The sequence below is a fragment of the Lissotriton helveticus genome, chromosome 9 (genome assembly GCF_964261635.1).
Source record: "Lissotriton helveticus chromosome 9, aLisHel1.1, whole genome shotgun sequence".
In the NCBI taxonomy this organism is placed as follows: domain Eukaryota; kingdom Metazoa; phylum Chordata; class Amphibia; order Caudata; family Salamandridae; genus Lissotriton; species Lissotriton helveticus.
Window position 1 is genome coordinate 1092964347 of NC_136070.1, and position 21574 is coordinate 1092985920.

The 21574-nt window shown below is 43.4% G+C and overlaps 1 protein-coding gene across 1 annotated transcript in view; it reads right to left on the minus strand.

The window, feature by feature from the left end:
- The window catches only part of SLC25A26 (solute carrier family 25 member 26), an 875117-nt gene that overhangs the window by 769283 nt on the left and 84260 nt on the right, over window positions 1-21574 (minus strand). The window contains exon 3 of the mRNA XM_078662304.1: window positions 7635-7744. Coding sequence (XP_078518430.1) covers window positions 7635-7744 — 110 coding nt within the window. The remainder of the gene's footprint in view (window positions 1-7634; window positions 7745-21574) is intronic.

Consider the following 21574-nt stretch of genomic DNA (forward strand, 5'->3'; position numbering starts at 1 on the left):
TTTGAAGATGGCATGAAGGTAATTGACAGCTCTGGCAGTCATCTGTGGCAGAATTGGGTGGGTCACAGAGAATCTGAGGAGCTGATATCAACCCAAGCACCCTCTTTCCAATTGCAAACAGGTCACCGGGGCACCGGGCAGCTGTCCCAGTCCTCCATGGAACATAGCATTTAGCAGATATGGGAGGGATGGGGAAGCTGACGGGTACCCCAGTGCCAGGTTCATAACCGACAACATGGGCTCCGTGGCAGCACAACGCCATGATACCGCAAAATCCTCTTATTTTCTTGCTCTAATTACAAAAATAAGTTGAAAGAGAACTGACATTTTGTAGTCTCAGACTTAAACATCGATCTTTTGCACACCAAGAATGAATGAGAGAAATATATCTCCCAGTCAAACCAATTCACAACACAAATTATATGGCCAAAATCTCCATCAATTCTTTCATTTGAGACCTAACTTAACCAACAGGATATCTTTCATATATTAGATGAGATCCTCCACCCATCTCATGATGGCACGCTTCATCAAAGATGACTCCTCTCACTTGGGTAGGTGAATACCACCTGAGTAGGCTCAACCAAAAGAGGAACTGGGAGCTCGAGATAAGATGTTCCTCTGGACCAGCTCAGGGTTCCTGATAAAAATAACTATGGGAAAACACTGGATACCTCTTTATTTAGCAGGTTTAGTTTAGTTTAGTTTAGTTTAAAGGAGTTTGTAGAGCGCTTGGTAACACCTCCCGGTGTGTCCCCGCGCTATGGAGCGAGAGTGCAACAACAAAGAACAGAAACCAATCACACAGCAAAGAGGCAGGTTTTCAACTTCTTCCTAAACATCATTTCATTACTCTCCAACCTGGTATCTAGAGGCAGGAGGTTCCATTGCTTGGCAGCTAAGGTGCGGAAAGATCTGCCTCCCATTTTGGCTTTTTTGGGGCATGTAGTTTTAAGCAGACCCATTCCTTTGGATCTAAGAGATCTGTTAGGTTCATATACAGACGCCAAATCAGACATATATGCGGGTGCTCTGTGATGAATTATTTTATGGCACCAAAACATAGCTTTAAAAACAATCCTCTTACTGATCGGTAGCCAGTGGAGGGCTGCTAGAGAGGGGCGTGAAGGAGCTCGGCGGGGAAGCCTTAGCACCAGGCGAGCTGCCGAGTTTTGTAAAACCTGTAGCTTTTTTATGTTTTTCACTGATGTCCCCATGAGCAGCACGTTTCCGTAATCAATACGGGACGTTATCAGTGCCTGCGTCATGGTACGCCTGGAGTTAATGGGTAGCAGGTCGAGGGTACGGTTGAGGGTTTTCATTACCCCAAAACATTTACCAACAGTCTTCTTTACGTGACTGTCAAAGGACAGTTTATTGTCCACCCATACACCTAGATTCTTCGCCTCTCGTGCAGGGGAGGGCAGAGGACCCAGACAGCTAGGCCACCACTCTGACGTCCATTTGACCTCAGTGCCTCCAATAATGAGGACCTCTGTTTTTGTCCCATTGAGTTTCAAACAGTGTTCATTCATCCACATAGCCAGTTTGGACATGCAGGCATTGAAGTTATCAGCTTCCTTAGAAGGGGCTTGAGTCAGAGATATGAGGAGTTGCGTGTCGTCGGCGTAGGAGACAAGCTCCACGCCGAACGACTGCACTACCTCTGCCAGAGGGGCCATGTAGAGATTGAACAGGGTGGGACTCAGGGCAGAGCCCTGAGGAACCCCCTGTTCAAGCATCACCCTATCGGAAAGGAAAGTCCCTCTTTGAACCTGGAAGCTCCTATTAATCAAGAAAGATTTCAGCCACCCCAGTGCCTTGTTGGTAACTCCCGCTTTATTTAGACACTGTAGCAAGATGGAGTGTGCTACAGTGTCAAAAGCGGCACTGAGATCAAGCATGATGAGGGCCATTGTCTTTCCCTCATCTGCTCCCTCACGTAAGGTTTCAGTGGCCCTCAGGAGAGCTGTCTCCGTAGAGAAGCCTGTTCTAAAGCCCGACTGAGATTTATGGAAAACATTATGGGTCTCAAGATGTTCCATGAGTTGACTGTTAGCGATTTTCTCTGCTAACTTGGCCACATAGGGTAGCAGGGATATAGGTCGTAGGTTATCCATTATGTCCATACTGATGTTCGGTTTTTTCTTGATGGGTAATACTATTGCCTGTTTCCATTCCTCCGGAAGGCAGGAGGTTGTAAAGGAGGTTTGTAGTAAGTGCCTGAGATGGGGTTCTAGTACAGGAAAAGCTTCAGCTAAAATTTTCGGGGGTGCCGGGTCCCGGGGAGAGCCCGATTTGATTTTGTTGCTCATTTTGGACAGAATTTCATAAGAGGGAACTACAAAAGAATTGAGACATACAGGTGTATTTACAAATTTATCATTTTCAATGAAGCCCGTAGCCGAATCTATCGGTTTAGAGAAACTAGTATAGATTTTGTTAATTTTGCCTGCAAAATACTGTGCAATATTATTGCAAGCTTCCACTGAATCATTTTGAGCCGGGGAGGTCACGTCCACTATGGATATCTCTTTGTATATCTGAAACAGTTCCTTGGAGGAATTGCCTGCTTCCATAATACGGGTGTGATAATGCTCTGCTTTGGCCAGACGAACTGATTTATAATATACTCTCTGTGCTGTTTTATGTTGTATTTTAATATCTGCACAGAAGTTCTGTCGCCAAGCTCTCTCAAGTTTCTTACAAGCCGTTTTCATAGCCTGCAATTCTTGGCTAAACCAAGGAGCAGTTTTCTTCGGCCTCCTGGCATTGGACAGGGAACGGCTGGGGGCTGTGGTATCCAGGGCCTTAGTGACGATATTATTTAAATTATCATTAGCTGCCTCACAGTCGACCCCTTTAGGAGGGCCTTCGTCATGCACAATTTGATTGAACGAATCTAGAGAGAAGTTCAGGTATCCATGTCATTGGTAAAAATCAAGCCTGGATGTGTCCTGAAACACAATGGATTCTGTATCCATTAATTGTGTTGCCTAAATATTTTAGGCAAAGACTATCTGCCCATATGAGTTACTCTGCTTCATTCAGGGCTAAAGACTCCATGCATAACTACCCGTTACTCTAAGGGAGTGTACCCAACATGGAGCCATAATGCTGTCCTACATGTCAACGTGGTTTTGTAGAACCTTTAGTAAAAATGAAAGATAGTCTTCTTCATATAATCATAATCTCATGTCTCCCTCTACTGGAATTATCTGATGTGGACAAGTATCACGGAATATTGGCCTTCGGGTATTCTGTTCCCGCATCTCTTTCGCCCAATTTGAGATATAAATTGCCCTTAATCACTACCCAGAACCTCAAATTGACTCTCCTACTTACTGCAACAAGGGTACAATACCTCCTTTCCGCACCTACATTTGCTTTCCTCTGCCATGCTGGATGTTGTGCATGTGCAGGACACCCCCCCTTATTCTCCCCACTATGGATGTCGGCGCTACATTCTGTGCGTGCTGCGGTCACCTTGCTCTGGGATCATTGGATATGTAGTTCACTGGCACACGTGCCTTCCCATATTCGGTGCTGGCCTTGTTATTGTGGCGGTTGTTAACTATAGTAATGACAATTTCCTATTAATAATGTAACATGGCTTTCTACACACACATTCACCTGTCTGGAACAATTTGGATATCAGAACAGGTTGTATATTGGCCACACCTGGCCAATAACCATGTTTTTCTGATGGAACTTTCAAGCCCTTTGAAGAAACATGTACAGAATTTCAATCGAGTTTCAATATATTTTTATACCACCTACAATTGAAAACCTGTTTCTCTTACAAACTGAATAACGCCCATTGCTAGTTGGACAAGTCTACTTTGAATGCTGAAAGCTGAAAACTAGTCAGTGGCCTATTGAAACGCTCATAGATGCACTATACGCCACACCAACTTTGTGACTACTGTATAATAAGTAGGAACCTCTCCTGCATAAATTGGGCACCAAGGCAAAATGAGCTGAATTAATATAAGACCATGACAGGGTCGTACAAAAGGTTAAGCTGAAACTCAGCTTTTAATTATTTTTTTTAAATACTCCACGGCTGGTACCCAATGTGCGATGTTGGAGAAGCACACATCCCAGTGGAGATATGGCACATATTGCGGTCCTGCTGTTGCTGTAACCTTAATGGTACCTAATATGTCATAAACTGCAGACAGTAAGTGACCCACCTCTGCCACCTCCCACCATAGAATTGGCCCTCTTCCATGATACAGAATACATAGCGGGAATAACCAACCACAAGAAAATATGGTTAGACTCTGCTTTAGGAGTGGGCAAAATTTGCATACCACGACACTGGAAATCCCCCTACCTTTCCAGCTTGAATGAATGGCTTGAAGTCATGACTCTAACAGTGTCACAAGCATGCCTAATCAATAAACTGATAATCTGTTAATTAAGTTTTAAGAGCTCTAGGGGGCATCCCTGAAGCCCTGCCACAGCTACGGGATCAGACATGAACCAGCATAAATGCAATGCCCACACGCACATTGAACCTTAGCACTATTTGTAAATGGTTGATGAATCCCATTAACAGACGTACAAAATTTATTTTCATTTTTTGAATTATAACGAAGTTAAAGTCTTAGATCTCCTTACAGGCTAAGGATCTGTCATATAATGGGTATTACTAGAGATATGATAATGAATGATGGGTGAGCAATCGTTGTACGGGTGTGATACTGCCATACTTGCCATGAAACTATTTGCAATGTCTGTAACTCTTAGTTTTTCTTTCATTGTGTTCTAAATTCAACATGTAAATTTGAAATACCAATAAACAGATTTAAACATAAATTTCGCCAGTTAAGGTCACCTCTGCAAACCATATCTGGTTCCACAGCCATGCAAGCCATAACTCGCACACCAAATGCAATACTCCAATTACACACAGTAGCAGTAACACTATCAATAAGATGACTATTAAGATAGCATTATTTATTGCTTTCAGTAGGTTGCCACTCAATGATAGGGTGCTTTTAAGTGGGCTTTTTTATTGGCAGAAATTCTGCGAGATCATAGCAGGAAAAAATTGAAAATTCTGAAAACAATGGAAACATGGAGAAAACGTGGGAAACAGGATGTTGGGGGAATCAGATTAATCAATCCCCTTGCTAATAAGATGAGTAAAACAGAATAATGTAGAAGCGTTTAGAGATGCTGCTTCCTACTTAAGCTGAAGATCTGCGGGAAAAGATGCCAGTGACCAAAGACGTGGAGGCCTTAAGGAAGTAGGTGCTGTCACCTCTGTAGCATCTCATCTAAACAGGGTGGTTGAAAGGTACACGGTGTGAATGCAGTGGAAAGCTTATTACTCAACATTCAGGATAGGTCAGGCGGGTTAAAGTTTCTCAAGGAATGTGGCACATATCCTAAAACTGTTACCCATTTAGTTCTGCACCCTACAGATAATCACTCTCTAGGAGTTTACACTGAAAATCCATCTGTCCAATAATTGTTGCCATTACCAGAGAACCCCAATGACTCAAAAATACAGATTTTCACCACAGCTTATGTGATTGATAACTAAAGAAACCTCTGGGGTATAACACTCACACATCTGAGGTGTCCTGTATGTAATACAGGCAGTCCTTCACAGGGTTGAAGAGTTAAGGCCACTGGTATCACTCGGCCATAGCACATGTAAGAGGTCACATTAAACTAACCGGTGTTTCCAAAAAGTGAAGTCACAACAGTGACCAGCTATATGGAGGACAGGCAGCGTCCAACACCAGTTTTGCAGGATTTTTAAATGAAAATGATAGGCTAGTTTGTGAGAGCAAAGAACAATTGTCCAAGTCAGCCCTTCAAGAAACCTTTTGACTATCTTCATTTTTAGAACAAACAGATTGTATTCTTCACATATCACTGGGAACGTCTTGATACTAATGGGGTTTCTCTACTCAGACCTACTCTCTCGACTCAGACCTATGCAGTGCTTCAGAGGGCAGTGGGACAATAGATCTTGCGACTTCATGTACTAATACCAGCATTGTTTCACAGAAGGGAGAAAGAGTGCAGGAAGATGATAACTTTTAGCTTCTATGAACTGTAATTCAGGTCACAAGAATAGCCTGGATTAACCGATATTCAGGGCGTACTGAAGGAATTGTGAAACCATATAAAAATTATAGGCAGCCATTCTGTGCCTGAAATATTGCTCTTTTAATCCTGGCAGGCATAGATATGGACATAGAAATTAAGTATGCCAATTGAACCAGCTGGTGAGCTTCTTAGTATGATTCCAAACTAAGTAAACGGAATACACCCGACGAGGAGTCCACATGCAGTTTGATGCACTGAAGGAAGAGTTTTGGTCCACCCAAATAAATGATCTGATGGACTGCTCTATGTTTTAGAGGTTTTGTCTGGGAGTCGGAGGTAGAAGAATTGAAAGCAGTCAATTATAGCGATCACCTGGTCCCTGTTCTATAGGGACAAGAGAATGCTGTACCATCAGGCAAAGTCACTAAGGTTTCAAGAAATAAGAGGGCCAACGTTGTCTGCCATAAGGTTTTCTAAGCCTCGCAACAAAAGCAGAGCCAGATATTGCAGTTTGACTCTATCCAGCGAAACCAGTGATCATCCCTTACCACCATGGAGGTGGCCCATAATATAGCAAGAAATCATTTTTCTATCATTTCACTCCGTAAAATGTAAAACCTTAAAAATGTTTTAAGAGGGTCATTGGGTTGGGCTTTGAAGACCGAGATGTTGAAAGCATATGTAAGATATCATTGGCATAGAGTATGGCCTTAGATTCCAATAGACTTCTATACATCCCTCTGATCACTAGTGATCAGTGTATGGCATCTGACAAGGGATCAAGAGCAAGAAGAAAGATTTGTGGATGCGAAGGACACCTCTATCTAATGTCCCTAATACATTCAAAGACGTTTGACAAACAACCTCCACAATTAATTTGAATCTGTGTGCTCTCTTATAGCCAACAAAGATTAGAGATGAACTGAAACGCACTGTTTTAAAATGCAAGTAGGTTATAGTTACATGCATAATGTATTGTTACATGTATGTACAAATAGTAATACATCAAAGTAAACTTATTGTGATGCACACAGTGCTATATAGATATAATTTTTTAAATCATAAGTATGGAGGTCAGTGAATCTGTGTGGGGGGGGGTCAGTGAGTATGTATGTAGAAGAGTCCATGGACTTAATTTGATAGACATAGAAAATACTTCAAACAGACCTTATTTAAGTACTTAACTGTAAAGCGGACAGCATATTAAAATGGTCATCAATACATAAGCGAGTATTGATGGTATCAGTTTGGTTTTGTCAAATCATAAACTTTACTGAGAGAAAATTACTTGCTCACGCTTCCACATTTTAAGTGAAACCATCATGTTATGACAAAACAGAGCAGCATTGCAGAAAAATACAATTGTCTTTGTTTTCGATACAAACACACGTATTTCCCCCATCCCAACGTTTTAAAGATGGCTGCCCTTAGCGTATAGTAACATTGTATGTTTCTATTGGCAGCATCAATGAACCTTAGAAAGACCAAGTAATGGTGACAACAATAAAGGCTTGCAGTTGATTCCTCAACTTACTCCAAATAATAATCATATATTCTCTTACCACTTCTCCAAGAGAGGCAGCTGCCATGTGCGTTACAGGGGACAAGTAAGACGATGAACCGGAACTGAGCAAGACCTTTCCATATTCGTAGGTAACAAAAAAGGCGGCAGCTGAAATGAAACACAATGAAATTCTCAATCTATAGAACAAACAGCCTAGAATGATCATTCAATCATTGTAACACTTCTAACAAAGACATCCTTTGGTCAACTATTTAAGCATTCATAGTTATTATTCTTTCCCCACAACAAATGAGAATAATTGGAAGCAAGTGTTAAGTAACATCCATTCAGTATAAGTTGTGCTCAAAAGGCCTATTGATTTGCTGTGTAAATACACTGTTTCACCGAACTCCATGCGAATAATTAATCAATCGTTGGCAAAGCACAATGTGATAACACGTGGCAGTAGCAGCGCATTGTAGGGAGTCTTCCAGGAGGGACCAGTGGACAGAGAGAACTTTAGTTGTTAACTAGTCATTCATACAGTTCATTGAAGCTCTCTAGTGGAGACAGATGAATACACTGAAACAGCCAATAGCATTACATGAGAGATGAATACTCCACTAGGCTGTGCCAATACATGATTGATAATGTCTCATGCCATTGGCTGAAAGACCTGGTTGAAAAAAAGCCAATGGTTGAAAGGAGTGAACCAAGGAGCCACTTTATTTATAGGGTTGGCAATATGTCGCTATAATAGCGGCACTATCAAAACCCAGATCTGAACAAGCATTGGCAATGCACGTACGCTGAAGCCGAGAGCAGAGTTACTCCAAAAAACGTGCCAGCAAGTGCTTTGTGCACCATGCAAAGGATCTTAAAAAAATATAAATGTATTCACTGGTAACTGAGATTTAATAAAGTGCACTGAGTTGAATTAAGGAACAGATTAGCATCTGCATTTTGCACAACCTGAAGGCAACAGATAAGGTATCTAGGTAAGCCAAGCAAGGCTACATTACTAAAATCCAAAATGATGAGAAATGTGCTTGGATCACCAACATTCCCCCTTTAACTAAGAGGTAAGTAAGAATTCCTCGTCGTTTCTTCAAAAGGCAGTACATGTACCAGAGGTCTTGTTAATATGCTGGCAGAAGGTAAGATCAGCAGTGATAGTAACACCAACATTTTTGGTCATATGAGCTGGGCCTTACTGAAAGCCAAGAGCTGGGACTACCAGACAGAGGTCCAGGTCTAAGAGGCATTCCCTGGAAACAACACATCTGTTTTATCCGCATTCAACTTCAAAAGGTTATTGCTCATCAAACATGCGACTTAAGCAAAACATTCTAGAAGTTAAAGGAGAAAATCAGTGTCGCTATAACTTTATTGCTTCTGGTGTTGAATATCAAAAGATTAGTTAGAAAAGTCAACCTAGAAGAACAAATTAAAGCAACTAAAAGGAATAAATAAACATAAAGGAACTTCATGTAGAGTACAATAATTCTAAAAAAAATCAATGTCTGGTGTTTTTAATTTTTAAAATGAAAAAAGTACTTTAATTCACCCACACAACCATATATTAAACATAAATGTTAAAGTACACAATGACATCCAGACCTCTCTAGCACTACTGGAACTAGGGAGATGTTTAAGAAGATCTCTTAGCATTAATAAATGTACAGCTTCTCACTATATTATTCGTCAATGAGGTTACAACAGGAAATTCTTCTTAATGTATTTGCCACAGAGTTCTCAATGTAAAACATTTCCTTTTGCATTCGGCCGAGAGTTCTCCCTGTAAATCCACTTCCTACTGCATTTACCAGATAGTTAAAATGCAAAACCCATTCCTTTGTTGTTTGTCCTTACACTAACAATGTAAACCTGATTCCTACAAATTTGGCCTAAGGTTTCAAAGTAAAGCACCTTTATGTGGTGTTTGTCATAGAGTAGAGGACTTCTTGTTGCATTTGTCAGTGAGTTCACATTGTAAAGCCTCTTGTGGTAAATAAAATATTACCCTGGCATAATTTCTAGGCATTAACAATTAGCATGTATCAAATGAGAGGCAGAGAGTCCGTGGTGTCCAAGTTAAAAGGGCTTTATTCCAATAACTCGAGTTAGGGAGAATCTGTTCCATCACCACTGAGGTTCAGGAAGGGTCTTCTAACATTTAATAACAAAGAACAGTATATATACTTTTTACTCCTTGTACATAGGGAGCTCGAGGCAGAGCAAGACAGAAAATGAGATAAGAGCATGTAGGCGTACATGAGGGTGTACACTTTATGAGTCATAGGTAGGTGTCATAGGTGGGTGGTACACAGAGGAGGAGTTTGCATGACCAGCTGGAACTTTGCCCTACTTGTGTGCAACTTGTCATGACGTGCAATTGACGTGCAACTGGGAGGAGAGCTGCCTTTCAGTCTAGTAGAGAGATCTTTAGTGTCAAGGCGACTAGCACATCTGGTACTATCTGATATCTTGAGTCCGGGATGTATTATCTGAAGCAAAGGGTAATGCATCACTAAGAATCATAAAGGGCATATATTTCTTCGTTCATTACACGGGGCTGTGAGCTTTCTGGAGATGCAAGCACTGTGATTCATTTTAATGGAGACAGAGAGGCTAGGCCCTATCTTCGCTGACGGGTTCTGTTTATTCTTGTTAACCGGGCATGCAGATAACTGTTATTCATAATACTGTCTTGGCAACCCTTCGCTCGGCTGGGCTAGAAGCATGCGAGGTCAGAGATACGTAACTGCAGCCTTCAGTGTGTCAGGAGTTATGAAAACACTAATTCAGGGACTGGTGATTCAGACTGAACCACAAAAAGGGTTCAGTACGATATTTATTTAAAAGTGCACAATGCAAAATACATGGGCCTTCATGCTAACTGAATGTTTGGGAAACTTGATGACTGGCATTATAATGCAGGACATGAATGCAGAGGCCTAGTGATTCAGGCCACTACAAGGAAATATGCATGGGTGACATGCACATACGCATGTAACAGGGTATACGTAGGGGACATCTTGGTCAGGCAAAATTTCATTTTCCTCATTCCCTCCTTGTCCCCTACTTAACCCTTTAGGATACATCTATATTCATGAGACCGTATTGTTGATCATACAGCATCATTTGCTCGTCCTTAATCCTTTGTATACTTGGATGTGGAACACATGCAGTTGCACACAGGCCGCAAATGGCCGGGCCACACTGCAGACAGAGACAGCAACCAAATATCATGAGTAGGATCATTCCTAGGAAGGACAACACTTTCCATCCCCAAGCAGATATCATACCCCAGAGCCAACTGGACCAAGTCCATGTGCCTGGGTCTTGATGTATATCATGAGCAATCTTGTGGAGTCTTGTTATTGCTGCGTACACAGATGGCGCGTTATTTGGGATGAAAATGCAGCAAGTGGAGCCAATCACTCTACAAGCTCCGCCCCTATCCGCCAAGATGACGTCTAGAACGAGGCGATTTTGAAGAACGACAAGTCTAATGGCAGACTGCTCCTGGGTCAAGTTCACCAGGGCAGATGCAGTTACATTCACAACTGTTTCAAGAGTCCTTGTGAACCTGCGTATCAGTTTACTGTTTTGGACGGGACCTATGAAAAAAAAGAATCCTTTGTTGAAATCTGTATATTGCTCCCAAGCTGTTTCAGTCTGATCAACCCCTGCGGAATCTGTCTCCCTCTTTTGTCTAACATGTTCTAGTCGTGAATCTCTATGATAATTGGATGGGGCTAGAAAAACGGGTGGAAGCAGGAACGCTATATAACGTGTCCCACCCCAGTCTAAGGGCAGATGTACATAGGCTGTCTGACCGTAAATGAAATAGGTATGGCGTGATGTTTTGAAGGAAGAAAGTCCTTTATCATTAAACTCTACCACAACTGTACACTCGCTGTGTCCCATATGTACTGAGCCTTTCTTATTAACACATAAATCACCTTTTGCTGGCAGGACTGAAATAAACGGTCGACCTGTATTTTGCTTGGGCTGAACATTTAACATTATAAAATTAACGGATGCATTTCCCTGCTCGTACTCTTCATTCTCTAGATCGGTTCCTTTCCTTTGGGGAGATCCGTCTTTGTCTGGAAAACATGCTTCATTCATTACTTTATTCAGGTTTCCATATATCCAGCCACCTGGATAAGCTATGTACTTTCTATCTATTGAGGTCATTAAAGCAAACCATGCTCCACATGAACCATTGTGTGAGAACGGTAAAGGATAGAAGGGCAGAACTCCCTTCGTCTTTTGATAAGGTGGCAGTTGGCCACATACCCAGCAATTAGTCGCATTGCTGGTCTGGTGAGAATGGTGTAACATTTGAATAAAAGTATTGTTACGCAATGCAAGTCGATATGACAGTTCATGAGGTGGCAGGTCACTCTCTACAGTATTGTTAAGGGATGAGTGCATATGTGAGGCAAGAGGAAAGAAAACATGTAGTAATAAACTGACACAGATTATAACAATGCACAGAATAAAAAGAATGATCAAAGTAACTATACATCTACTGGGTAATAACTTGCAGTACTTTTCTCTCATTTTTCTCTTCTTACTATTCTCGTATGTGATCTTATACATGTCAGAAATCTTAGTCTAACCGATTCACCACCGAGTGGACTTAGACAATTAAACTACGTCTGACTTACTAGATCTTAACTTAGATTTATACTCCTGCTGTGGGGTCTTTTCTAGCAAAGGCGGCGCAAACGGCGCAAAGTCTGTATTGTCCTTAATTTTTAATGTTCCAGATATTCCAAGATATTTTTCTCAATGCTGCGCGTCCCCTTGCGTCCTTCCACTTTCACTCCGGTCCTCGTGGTTAGTAACGCCAACTTCGGTGTCTTCCAGCGCGGCTCAAGGGGGCTTGATCGGTCAAAATTCCGGATGAGGGTAAAATCGCCTGGTGATATGGCGTGCTCCTTGACTTGGGTGTTGTCAGGGAAGGCGGCAGCAACCTGTGAACAACAAGAAAGTAGTGCAGACATCAAGGAAGCCAGGTAATCTGTCAGCATGTTACTGTCAACATCAGTTATTTTCTTTTAGCAAGTTTTTGTTTTGATTGTCTGATTATGTCTTTCTACAAGGCCTGCTGCTTCGGGGTGTCTTACACAATGGAACTTCCAAGTATATCGTAACAGAAGAGACACTTGTTTCATTAATTCAGAGGAGAATGGCTGACCGTTATCTGAATAGATGACACGGGGCAATATCTGGGGAAGAACTCGCGCACCAATTGCCTGGCTGTTGTGACAGCAGTGTAATCTGGAACTGGATATGCTTCTGTCCATCTAGATAGTTCACACACAACTACCAAGACATATTTGTAACCTCTACATCTGTTCATTTGGATGTAATCCATCTGGAGAACCTCAAAAGGGTGGTCAGGAGGATGAAATCCGCCTTGTTCCACCGGAATGCCTTTACCTGGATTGAACTGGCAACAGATCATACTTGTCTATCATTGCCTTTTCTCCCAAGTGTGCTGGACTATGTGCTGTGTTTAATGTGTTTGTGTTTATGATTACTTGTACCATAGAATCTGGAAGAAACCATGTACCTTTTCCCTTAGTCATCCAACCTTGTTCAGTCTGGACCCCTCCTTGTTCAGTCCATTTCTTTATCTCATCTGCAGTGGCATGTGTCTGTATGTCGAGTACATCTTGAGTGGGATCCCTGACTGCCATACATGTTGTCAGTAATGGTACCTCTGTCCTTGTCGTGTCTGTTGGTGTCTGGGCTGTAAGTTTAGCTGTTCGGTCTGCCAGGTCATTACCCTGGGAAGTGGTGTCTGTAACTTTGGTGTGAGCTTTGCACTTCAGGATAGAAATGGCTGTAGGTAAATGTATTGCTTCCAACAGGGCTTGAATGAGCTAGCCGTGCTGGATCTTGGTCCCATGGGAGGTCAAGACTACGCCAAAGGCATATTGTGAGTCTGTATAAATGTTTACTCTCAAGTGCTTAGCTCTTATGCAGGCTTGTGTCAGAGCGATGAGCTCTGCTGCTTGTGCTGATAGTGTGTCTATTCTTTGTGTCTCTATGACCTCAATGGCTGTGGTCACGGCATACGCTGCTACTAACTCTCCTGCACTCGTTCTCAAGCATGATCCATCTACATAGAGTATCAGGTCAGGGTCTGGAAGTGCAATATCTGTCAGTTTTGTCTTGGTTTCGTCACTATATTCATAACTTCCACACAGTCATGTGGTGGTGCATTTACTGTACTTGAGGGCAAAAGTGTTGCAGGATTCAGAATATTACAACGTCTGATCTCTATGTGTGGCTGAAATAATGTCAGTTCATATCTTGTCAGTCTCGCTACAGTCAAATGTTGTGTCTGTGTCCTGTTTAAGAGAACCTCCACTGCATGTGGTACTTGTACTGTCAGAGGGTGTCCCAACACTATTGAGTCACTTTGTCTTATGGCTAGGGCTGTTGCTGCAACTGATTTCGTAAATCTGCGTAAAGTCAGCGATTTCAGGCACGCAGGCAGAGCTTGGGCCACTGGATCTAGTGTACTAGAAAAATAAGCGCAAGGCTTGTGTTTTCCTGCTTGATCTTGTGTGAGGACAGATAACGCTGTCCCATCTAGTTCAGTTACGAAAAGCATAAAAGGTTTGCTGTAACATGGAGTCGCTAAAAACTGGCGCTTGACATAATGCTCTTTTTAATTCCTCAAATGCCAAGGTGTGTTCTTGTGTCCAAGGGAGTACAGACGAAGTGGCTGCCTCCTGTGTAGTTAACTGTATGAGTGGTTTGGCTAGAAAGGCATACTGGGGAATCCATTGCCTGCAGTATGAAGTGAGGCCAATGAAGGCACGTACTTCCTTCTGTGTCTTTGGCTGTGAAAGGCTAGAAATTAACTGAATGAAAGGCTTGTGTTAGCTGTATACCCTCCTTGGAAAGTAAGTGTCCAAGGTACACCACTTGCTTTTCACAGAATTGCAACTGTGAAGGGGACACTTTGTGTCCCTTGTCTGTCAGAAAGTGCATAACTGTCAGTGTCAGTGTCAATTCAAAAGCACGATTTTTATTTTGGGGAAACCTCTTTCCAAAAGCTCTGTAGTTTAGAAAAAAAAAAATCCTACTCTAAAACTTGGGAATAGTATGACCATACTACCTACAATATGTTCCCTAAATGTATTTGAATAAAATCTAGATTTTTCTTGCATAGACAGAAGGGCTTGGGCCTAGCTACTCCTCGCTCCTTTGAGAAGCAGCCCCTCCCTCTAGAAAGATGTTCGCGCTCAGAGTCTTGAATCAACTCCAAGCATAACAAGTAGAAGCCGAGCTCCATTGTGATCTAAAATTGAATGACTGCCAAATGCTGAAGCAAGGGCAAAACTCCTGCCAATTATTTTGCAAGGGCAAAACTCCTGCCAATTATTCTGTTTACACTACGAGGGAAAAACTATTTATTTGCAAGCATACCTCATCTGAAGCCAATGAAGCTTTCAGTGCTGGCTGTAAGGAGGAGCAACTGACCCCCACCTAATATAAACATTTCTTTCGCGGACAGGAATTGGAGTATAGCCAATCATAACAAGACAGGCACTGCAGAGGGAAAAGCCCTCCCTTTACAAAATATCTTTCCCTGCGAGTCAGGCTACTACGGGGCCTGGCTGAACGGCCACTTCAAGGTCGAAAAACACTTTCTGTAATTCAAAACATATCTGTACCCAGGCCAGGGAGCTTAACCAACATTCTCTAACTTAACTGAAGCAAATTAAAACGTGACAAAAGTATCCTAAAACCAGTAATTAAATAAGGACATATTTTTTTTCTTTTTCAATCTAGACACATGCTAGCATTTTAAAATAATTATATCAAAAAATATTGATACTAGCGGCAAAGGAAAAAGAGAAGCAGAACAACAGGGCATGGAAACACGTCACATTTTACTTCTTGAAAATAACATGAGAAAACCCCATAATTTTGTATTGCAGAATCAAGAGTTTCATAATTAAAATATAGAATCAGGGTTTTTCATAATTAAGTGTGCAAGCTCTTCTATTCTACCTATTAAAAAGGGCCAGAATCATTATTTTTGCAATGAACCTTGTTTTCTAATTGAAGTTTAACTGTCACACGCTATTCTAAAGGGCAGCTTGTATTGGGAAAAATAATGTATATTTTGTAGAACACATTTCTATTTAAAAAAACACTCTGTTGCATTACACTAATTAAAAGCACATTTCTATGATGGGTCTGTTTTACATTTTCTTCTCAACCGTGAAAACATTAAAGCACCCTCTGTGCAAACCCTTATCTCAATCCGACTGATTTATTTACGACTTACCGACTTCCGAGTCAAACACATTAAATCAAGTGTTCCAAGAATGAACACTTCTTTACTCTCCATGCAAAATGTTACCATTCAGTCAGCAAACTGACAAAGCACATAGGCAGACCCAGCAACCAATGAAAAAGTAAAAAATCAAACCATCAATCAACTAAATACTCACTGATTTTTAGTGTCAGCTCACATAACCATGCTTGTTAGCTACACAGCCATGAAATCGTGCTAAAACGCACTTCCAAACTACGCCAAAAAGACACCTTCCCTTCCACCAATTTCCTTCAAACTACTTTGCCGCAAAACTAGACACTCCCAAGTTTCAGCCGATCCCGCAGACTCAGTTAAGAACTATTTAGCACACCACGAAATCTCGGCCTAAAAGCACGCACAAATCAAAACAGCTCCATTTTCCAAAAAATACACATTAGCCAAACACACCCTTCCGCCCAAGCCAAAAATCCCCAAAATTCAGCACATCTGGCCATCCACCTCCTCTACCGCTGATCCAACCCCCGGGCGCCTAGCGCACCTGGAACACCCCCAAAATAATTTCTCACTTTTCAGAAATACGCCCATTGGATAACATGGCAAATCGCACCTCCGCACAAAACATGCCTTTTCCACCACTTCCACAGCTCAGATCCTTTTCAAATTTGGCATCACAGTAGTCCAAGCGATTCCCTAAATCCTTACCAAAAAGCAACCAAATCCCTCCACTGGAACGGGTACGAATTTCCGCTCAAAAACACGCCCCCCCCGCAAACACCAAAAAAACACCAAAATCCCTCAACACCTTGTTAAACAGCATGTTAAAACAAATACTGCCTTCTCAATACAAGATATTAACTCTTTGGCAGCTGAAGCACAATTTTACCCCAATGTCTGCAGTACATGGGAAAGTCATGAACTCATTTCTCCACGTTATCACATAACACGTACGCACATCTTCAAAACGTTTTCTCCAAGCACTTGAAAGAGATCCAGCTCTCTCCTGCCTAACGTAATGATAACAAGCTCTGCACAAACCATAACCACATGGCGCTATTCACAAGCCATATTCACAAGAAACTCAACAAGTCATAATAATGACATGCTCTTCATAAACCATATTTACAAGGAGCTATTTACAAGGAACTCCACTCTTTGGCTTTTTCCCCTGCTAGTCTAGTTCTATCTGCTTTATTCAATTCTTTCTCTATTCTCCTATGTGACTATTTGCGCCACAATTCAATGGCATCTTTCTGAGAGGGTCTTGACTTCCTTTTCCATAGCGCTTCCTCTACTCTCATAATGCATTCTGAATCCCATGTTCCCGAGATTGGCCATCTATACTTTTCCTCCAGGTCCTTTGTACAGTCTACCCATAAGTCTAAGAACAAGATGGCGTCTACTCCATGCTTATTATACATATAATGACCAGGTGTGTCTCTAGGCGGGATGTTAACTGACTCTTCTAGTATACCTTTTCTGGTCCCTATCGGACGCAATTTCGAAAACAGTGGCATGTTGAAACCAACACAATGGAAATATAATACACAAAAATAGACTGAAACAATCAACAATCATTCATACTAAAACATCATAACATTAAAACAAACATGATCTAAACTAATACAGAGAACTAAACATGTACTTGAAAAACTATATGCACTGGAATACAGTACAACCATACCGGTCTCAAAAATGAGACACGTCTTGACCGTGCCCACGTTTTTACAGTGGACACGTCTTGACCGTTTCCACCTTTTACAGTGGACCCGTCTTGACCGTTTCCACCTTTTACAGTGGACCCGTCTTGAAACTTGATGCATTCCCCATAGTGGTACTCACCGGGAAGCAGGACTTGAAACTTGAAGGCCTCGAACTTCTACGCATGCGCCTTGGAACAGGTGGACCTCTGGAGACCTCGGACCTTGCTCTCTCACGGGTTGGGCTCTGGTTGGGATGATCCGCGATCCTCACCGCCTCGTGTGGACGCCTGGTCGCAGTCCGTCTCCTCCGTGGGCCTGAGGGAGTAAGCAGGAAATCCCGCTGCGTGCACTTCGGAGTCCGTCACGGCTGTAGAAGGGGGCAAAAACTGGACCTACGTCGCCGGCACGTGGGGAAAGGGATAGTCCCTGTATTCGGGCGCCAAATTAATGTGGTAAATAAAATATTACCCTGGCATAATTTCTAGGCATTAACAATTAGCATGTATCAAATGAGAGGCAGAGAGTCCGTGGTGTCCAAGTTAAAAGGGCTTTATTCCAATAACTCGAGTTAGGGAGAATCTGTTCCATCACCACTGAGGTTCAGGAAGGGTCTTCTAACATTTAATAACAAAGAACAGTATATATACTTTTTACTCCTTGTACATAGGGAGCTCGAGGCAGAGCAAGACAGAAAATGAGATAAGAGCATGTAGGCGTACATGAGGGTGTACTTTATGAGTCATAGGTAGGTGATAGGTAGGTGTCATAGGTGGGTGGTACACAGAGGAGGAGTTTGCATGACCAGCTGGAACTTTGCCCTACTTGTGTGCAACTTGTCATGACGTGCAACTGACGTGCAACTGGGAGGAGAGCTGACTTTCAGTCTAGTAGAGAGATCTTTAGTGTCAAGGCGACCAGCACATCTGGTACTATCTGATATCTTGAGTCCGGGATGTATTATCTGAAGCAAAGGGTAATGCCTCACTAAGAATCATAAAGGGCATATATTTCTTCGTTCATTACACGGGGCTGTGAGCTTTCTGGAGATGCAAGCACTGTGATTCATTTTAATGGAGACAGAGAGGCTAGGCCCTATCTTCGCTGACGGGTTCTGTTTATTCTTGTTAACCGGGCATGCAGATAACTGTTATTCATAATACTGTCTTGGCAACCCTTCGCTCGGCTGGGCTAGAAGCATGCGAGGTCAGAGATACGTAACTGCAGCCTTCAGTGTGTCAGGAGTTATGAAAACACTAATTCAGGGACTGGTGATTCAGACTGAACCACAAAAAGGGTTCAGTACGATATTTATTTAAAAGTGCACAATGCAAAATACATGGGCCTTCATGCTAACTGAATGTTTGGGAAACTTGATGACTGGCATTATAATGCAGGACATGAATGCAGAGGCCTAGTGATTCAGGCCACTACAAGGAAATATGCATGGGTGACATGCACATACGCATGTAACAGGGTATACGTAGGGGACATCTTGGTCAGGCAAAATTTCATTTTCCTCACTCTTCCTATATAACTCGATGGAGTTGACAATTCTCATAAAACTCCTTCCTATGGTGTATGGCAAGGAGTTCACAATGAAAATTCCTTCATATTTTGTTTCTCAGTGTTCACATCGCAAAACTCCTTCCTATTGTATTTGAGAAATCTTTTTCAGTAAGTAGTTACTAGACCCCAGTTGTATCGTTGAGGTTCTTTCAACTTAGATGTCCTGGAGCCTCTATACCTCGGTCTCTCAAACTGTAGACTAAGCACCCTTTTGGCACATGAATCCCAGGGTACTGAGGCAAAGCAGTCTAAGGCTGACTCAGAGAGGTGATATGGGCTAGAAAATCAAAACTCAACAATGCACAAAAATAGCAATAAATCAGTGTCCAGCCACTGCCTCTTTTAAAACACACAAGTAAATATTATGGGGGGGCCAGACAGCTCGCACACAGTATGGCTGCACTGATGTGAGGCTCCTGCTTCCTGGGACCTATATCCTTCATTTATCCTCAGCAAATGAGCATCAAAAGCGCTGAAAGTTGAGCAAATTACAGAACTAGCTTTCCTAGCCACTCGGTGTGAAGGAGGAATCAATCGGAGTTCATTAGCAGACACGCTGTGCACCAGAAGCTGGGACCGCGCTGCCTGCCGGTACAGAGAGAAACTGCAGATCGGCTGCTGAGGCCGGGATAGACCGAGGCCCCACACGCAGCTGCTAGGCCGCGCGACTAACAATTGAGTGAGGGTGAGAGCGCTGGGACAGAGGGAAGCGCACCCCGATTGGCGGCCTATGTGCTGGGAACGGAGCCGGTAGGAGACGGTGGTGACAGCGGCGGAGCTCGGCACTGCAATGCAGAAGGCGGAGAGATTACGCCGGGGGGCCATAGTAGTGCACGAGGGGTAACCAGTGTGGACGGTTCGGCTATGGAGCCCCCCCCCCCGGAGGAATAAGGTGCAGGGTCAACAAGAAATAGAAGGAAGCAATGTCTGGGAGCCTGAGGGGATGGTGGGGTGATCGGACAATCGGAAGACCCGCACCAATGAAATAATCGCCTCTGGAGCAGAGGAGCAAGCGCAAAGGGTGAGAGCGGGGCTGGAGCGGGCTGTTAATCGTGACTCCCCCTCCTCCTCCTCTCCCCTCATAGCGTGGACAAGTGTCGGGGCCCGCGGCAGGGCGACTGGTGACCGCAGGATTGTGGGTGCTACTGGCCAGAAGGAGTGTGAGGGCAGGCGGAGCGCCTCAGAAGACTGCAAGCGACATTTGTGAAGGGCTGGGAGGCGCGGAACAGCGAGCGGACATCCCCCCCACTTGCAGCTGTGCCATGTGGGGTGGCGTTGAGAGTCCTAGGAGTCATCGGGGACTGAGGAAACCCCCCCCAATCGAAAGGCATGATTCCGGCTTAGTGATAGTAGCTCCTCAGCCTGGTGACCTGCAGCTGGTATGCCCAAAGGGGAAACAAGGACAGTGGCTACGTCTGGGCCAACAGAAAGGTGTGTGAAACGCGTGCCACAAAGCCGCGATACGGCAGCAGGGGAGACTGGTAGCAGCAGTAGGACGCCCTGATAGACGCACGATAGCACAAGCGAGAGACGTGGTGTGGAAGCCTGCACTGGGGAGCGCTGCTGGCATGCCGATAAGGATCCTACGCTTTAACGAAAAGCCCACGTACCCTTTGGGCCTGACCCTGCTGCACTGATCAAGAAAGCGAGACACTGCTTGAGAACATTTGAGTCATATTCCAGGGTCTGAGCACTTTTGGAGATATGGGGGAACCTGATACCAGACAGCCTAAACTGAACTTTGACGCAGCAATGAAAGGAAACAGGCCTGCGCGGGAAGATCAAGAGCGGGAGACTATGGCGCATGCCAGCGGAGGGGCTGCCACCCAGGTGTCGGATATGAACAACATTTTTCAAGAGATACATCAAGGCTTCGCGACAGTGGTGGAAAAGTAGACCGTATGTCGTCCAGGATGGACGCCATCGCGTATAAGCTGGACGGACACGAAGAACGTATTAAAGAGGCAGAGTGGCGCATATCCAATGCCGATATTGTGGTGTTTGTTGTCTCCTGAGGCAAAATAGCCGGGAGTGCTCGTTTTTAATCAATTTTGTGTAATTTGTGAACAAATACTTGTGCTTTTAACTTACCTGGACTCCCACTGCTAAATCTCATTTTGGAGGGCGCCGTGCAGCGGATCAAACGCTCACGTGACCCCCTCCCCTCGGCCTGTTCCACGCTCGGCCACGCCCACTTTGAGGCCACGCCCCCTTCCCGCCCTTTATAAGCGCTGAGACGCTAGCGCTGGGGTGTTTGTTGTCTCCTGAGGCAAAATAGCCGGGAGTGCTCGTTTTTAATCAATTTTGTGTAATTTGTGAACAAATACTTGTGCTTTTAACTTACCTGGACTCCCACTGCTAAATCTCATTTTGGAGGGCGCCGTGCAGCGGATCAAACGCTCACGTGAC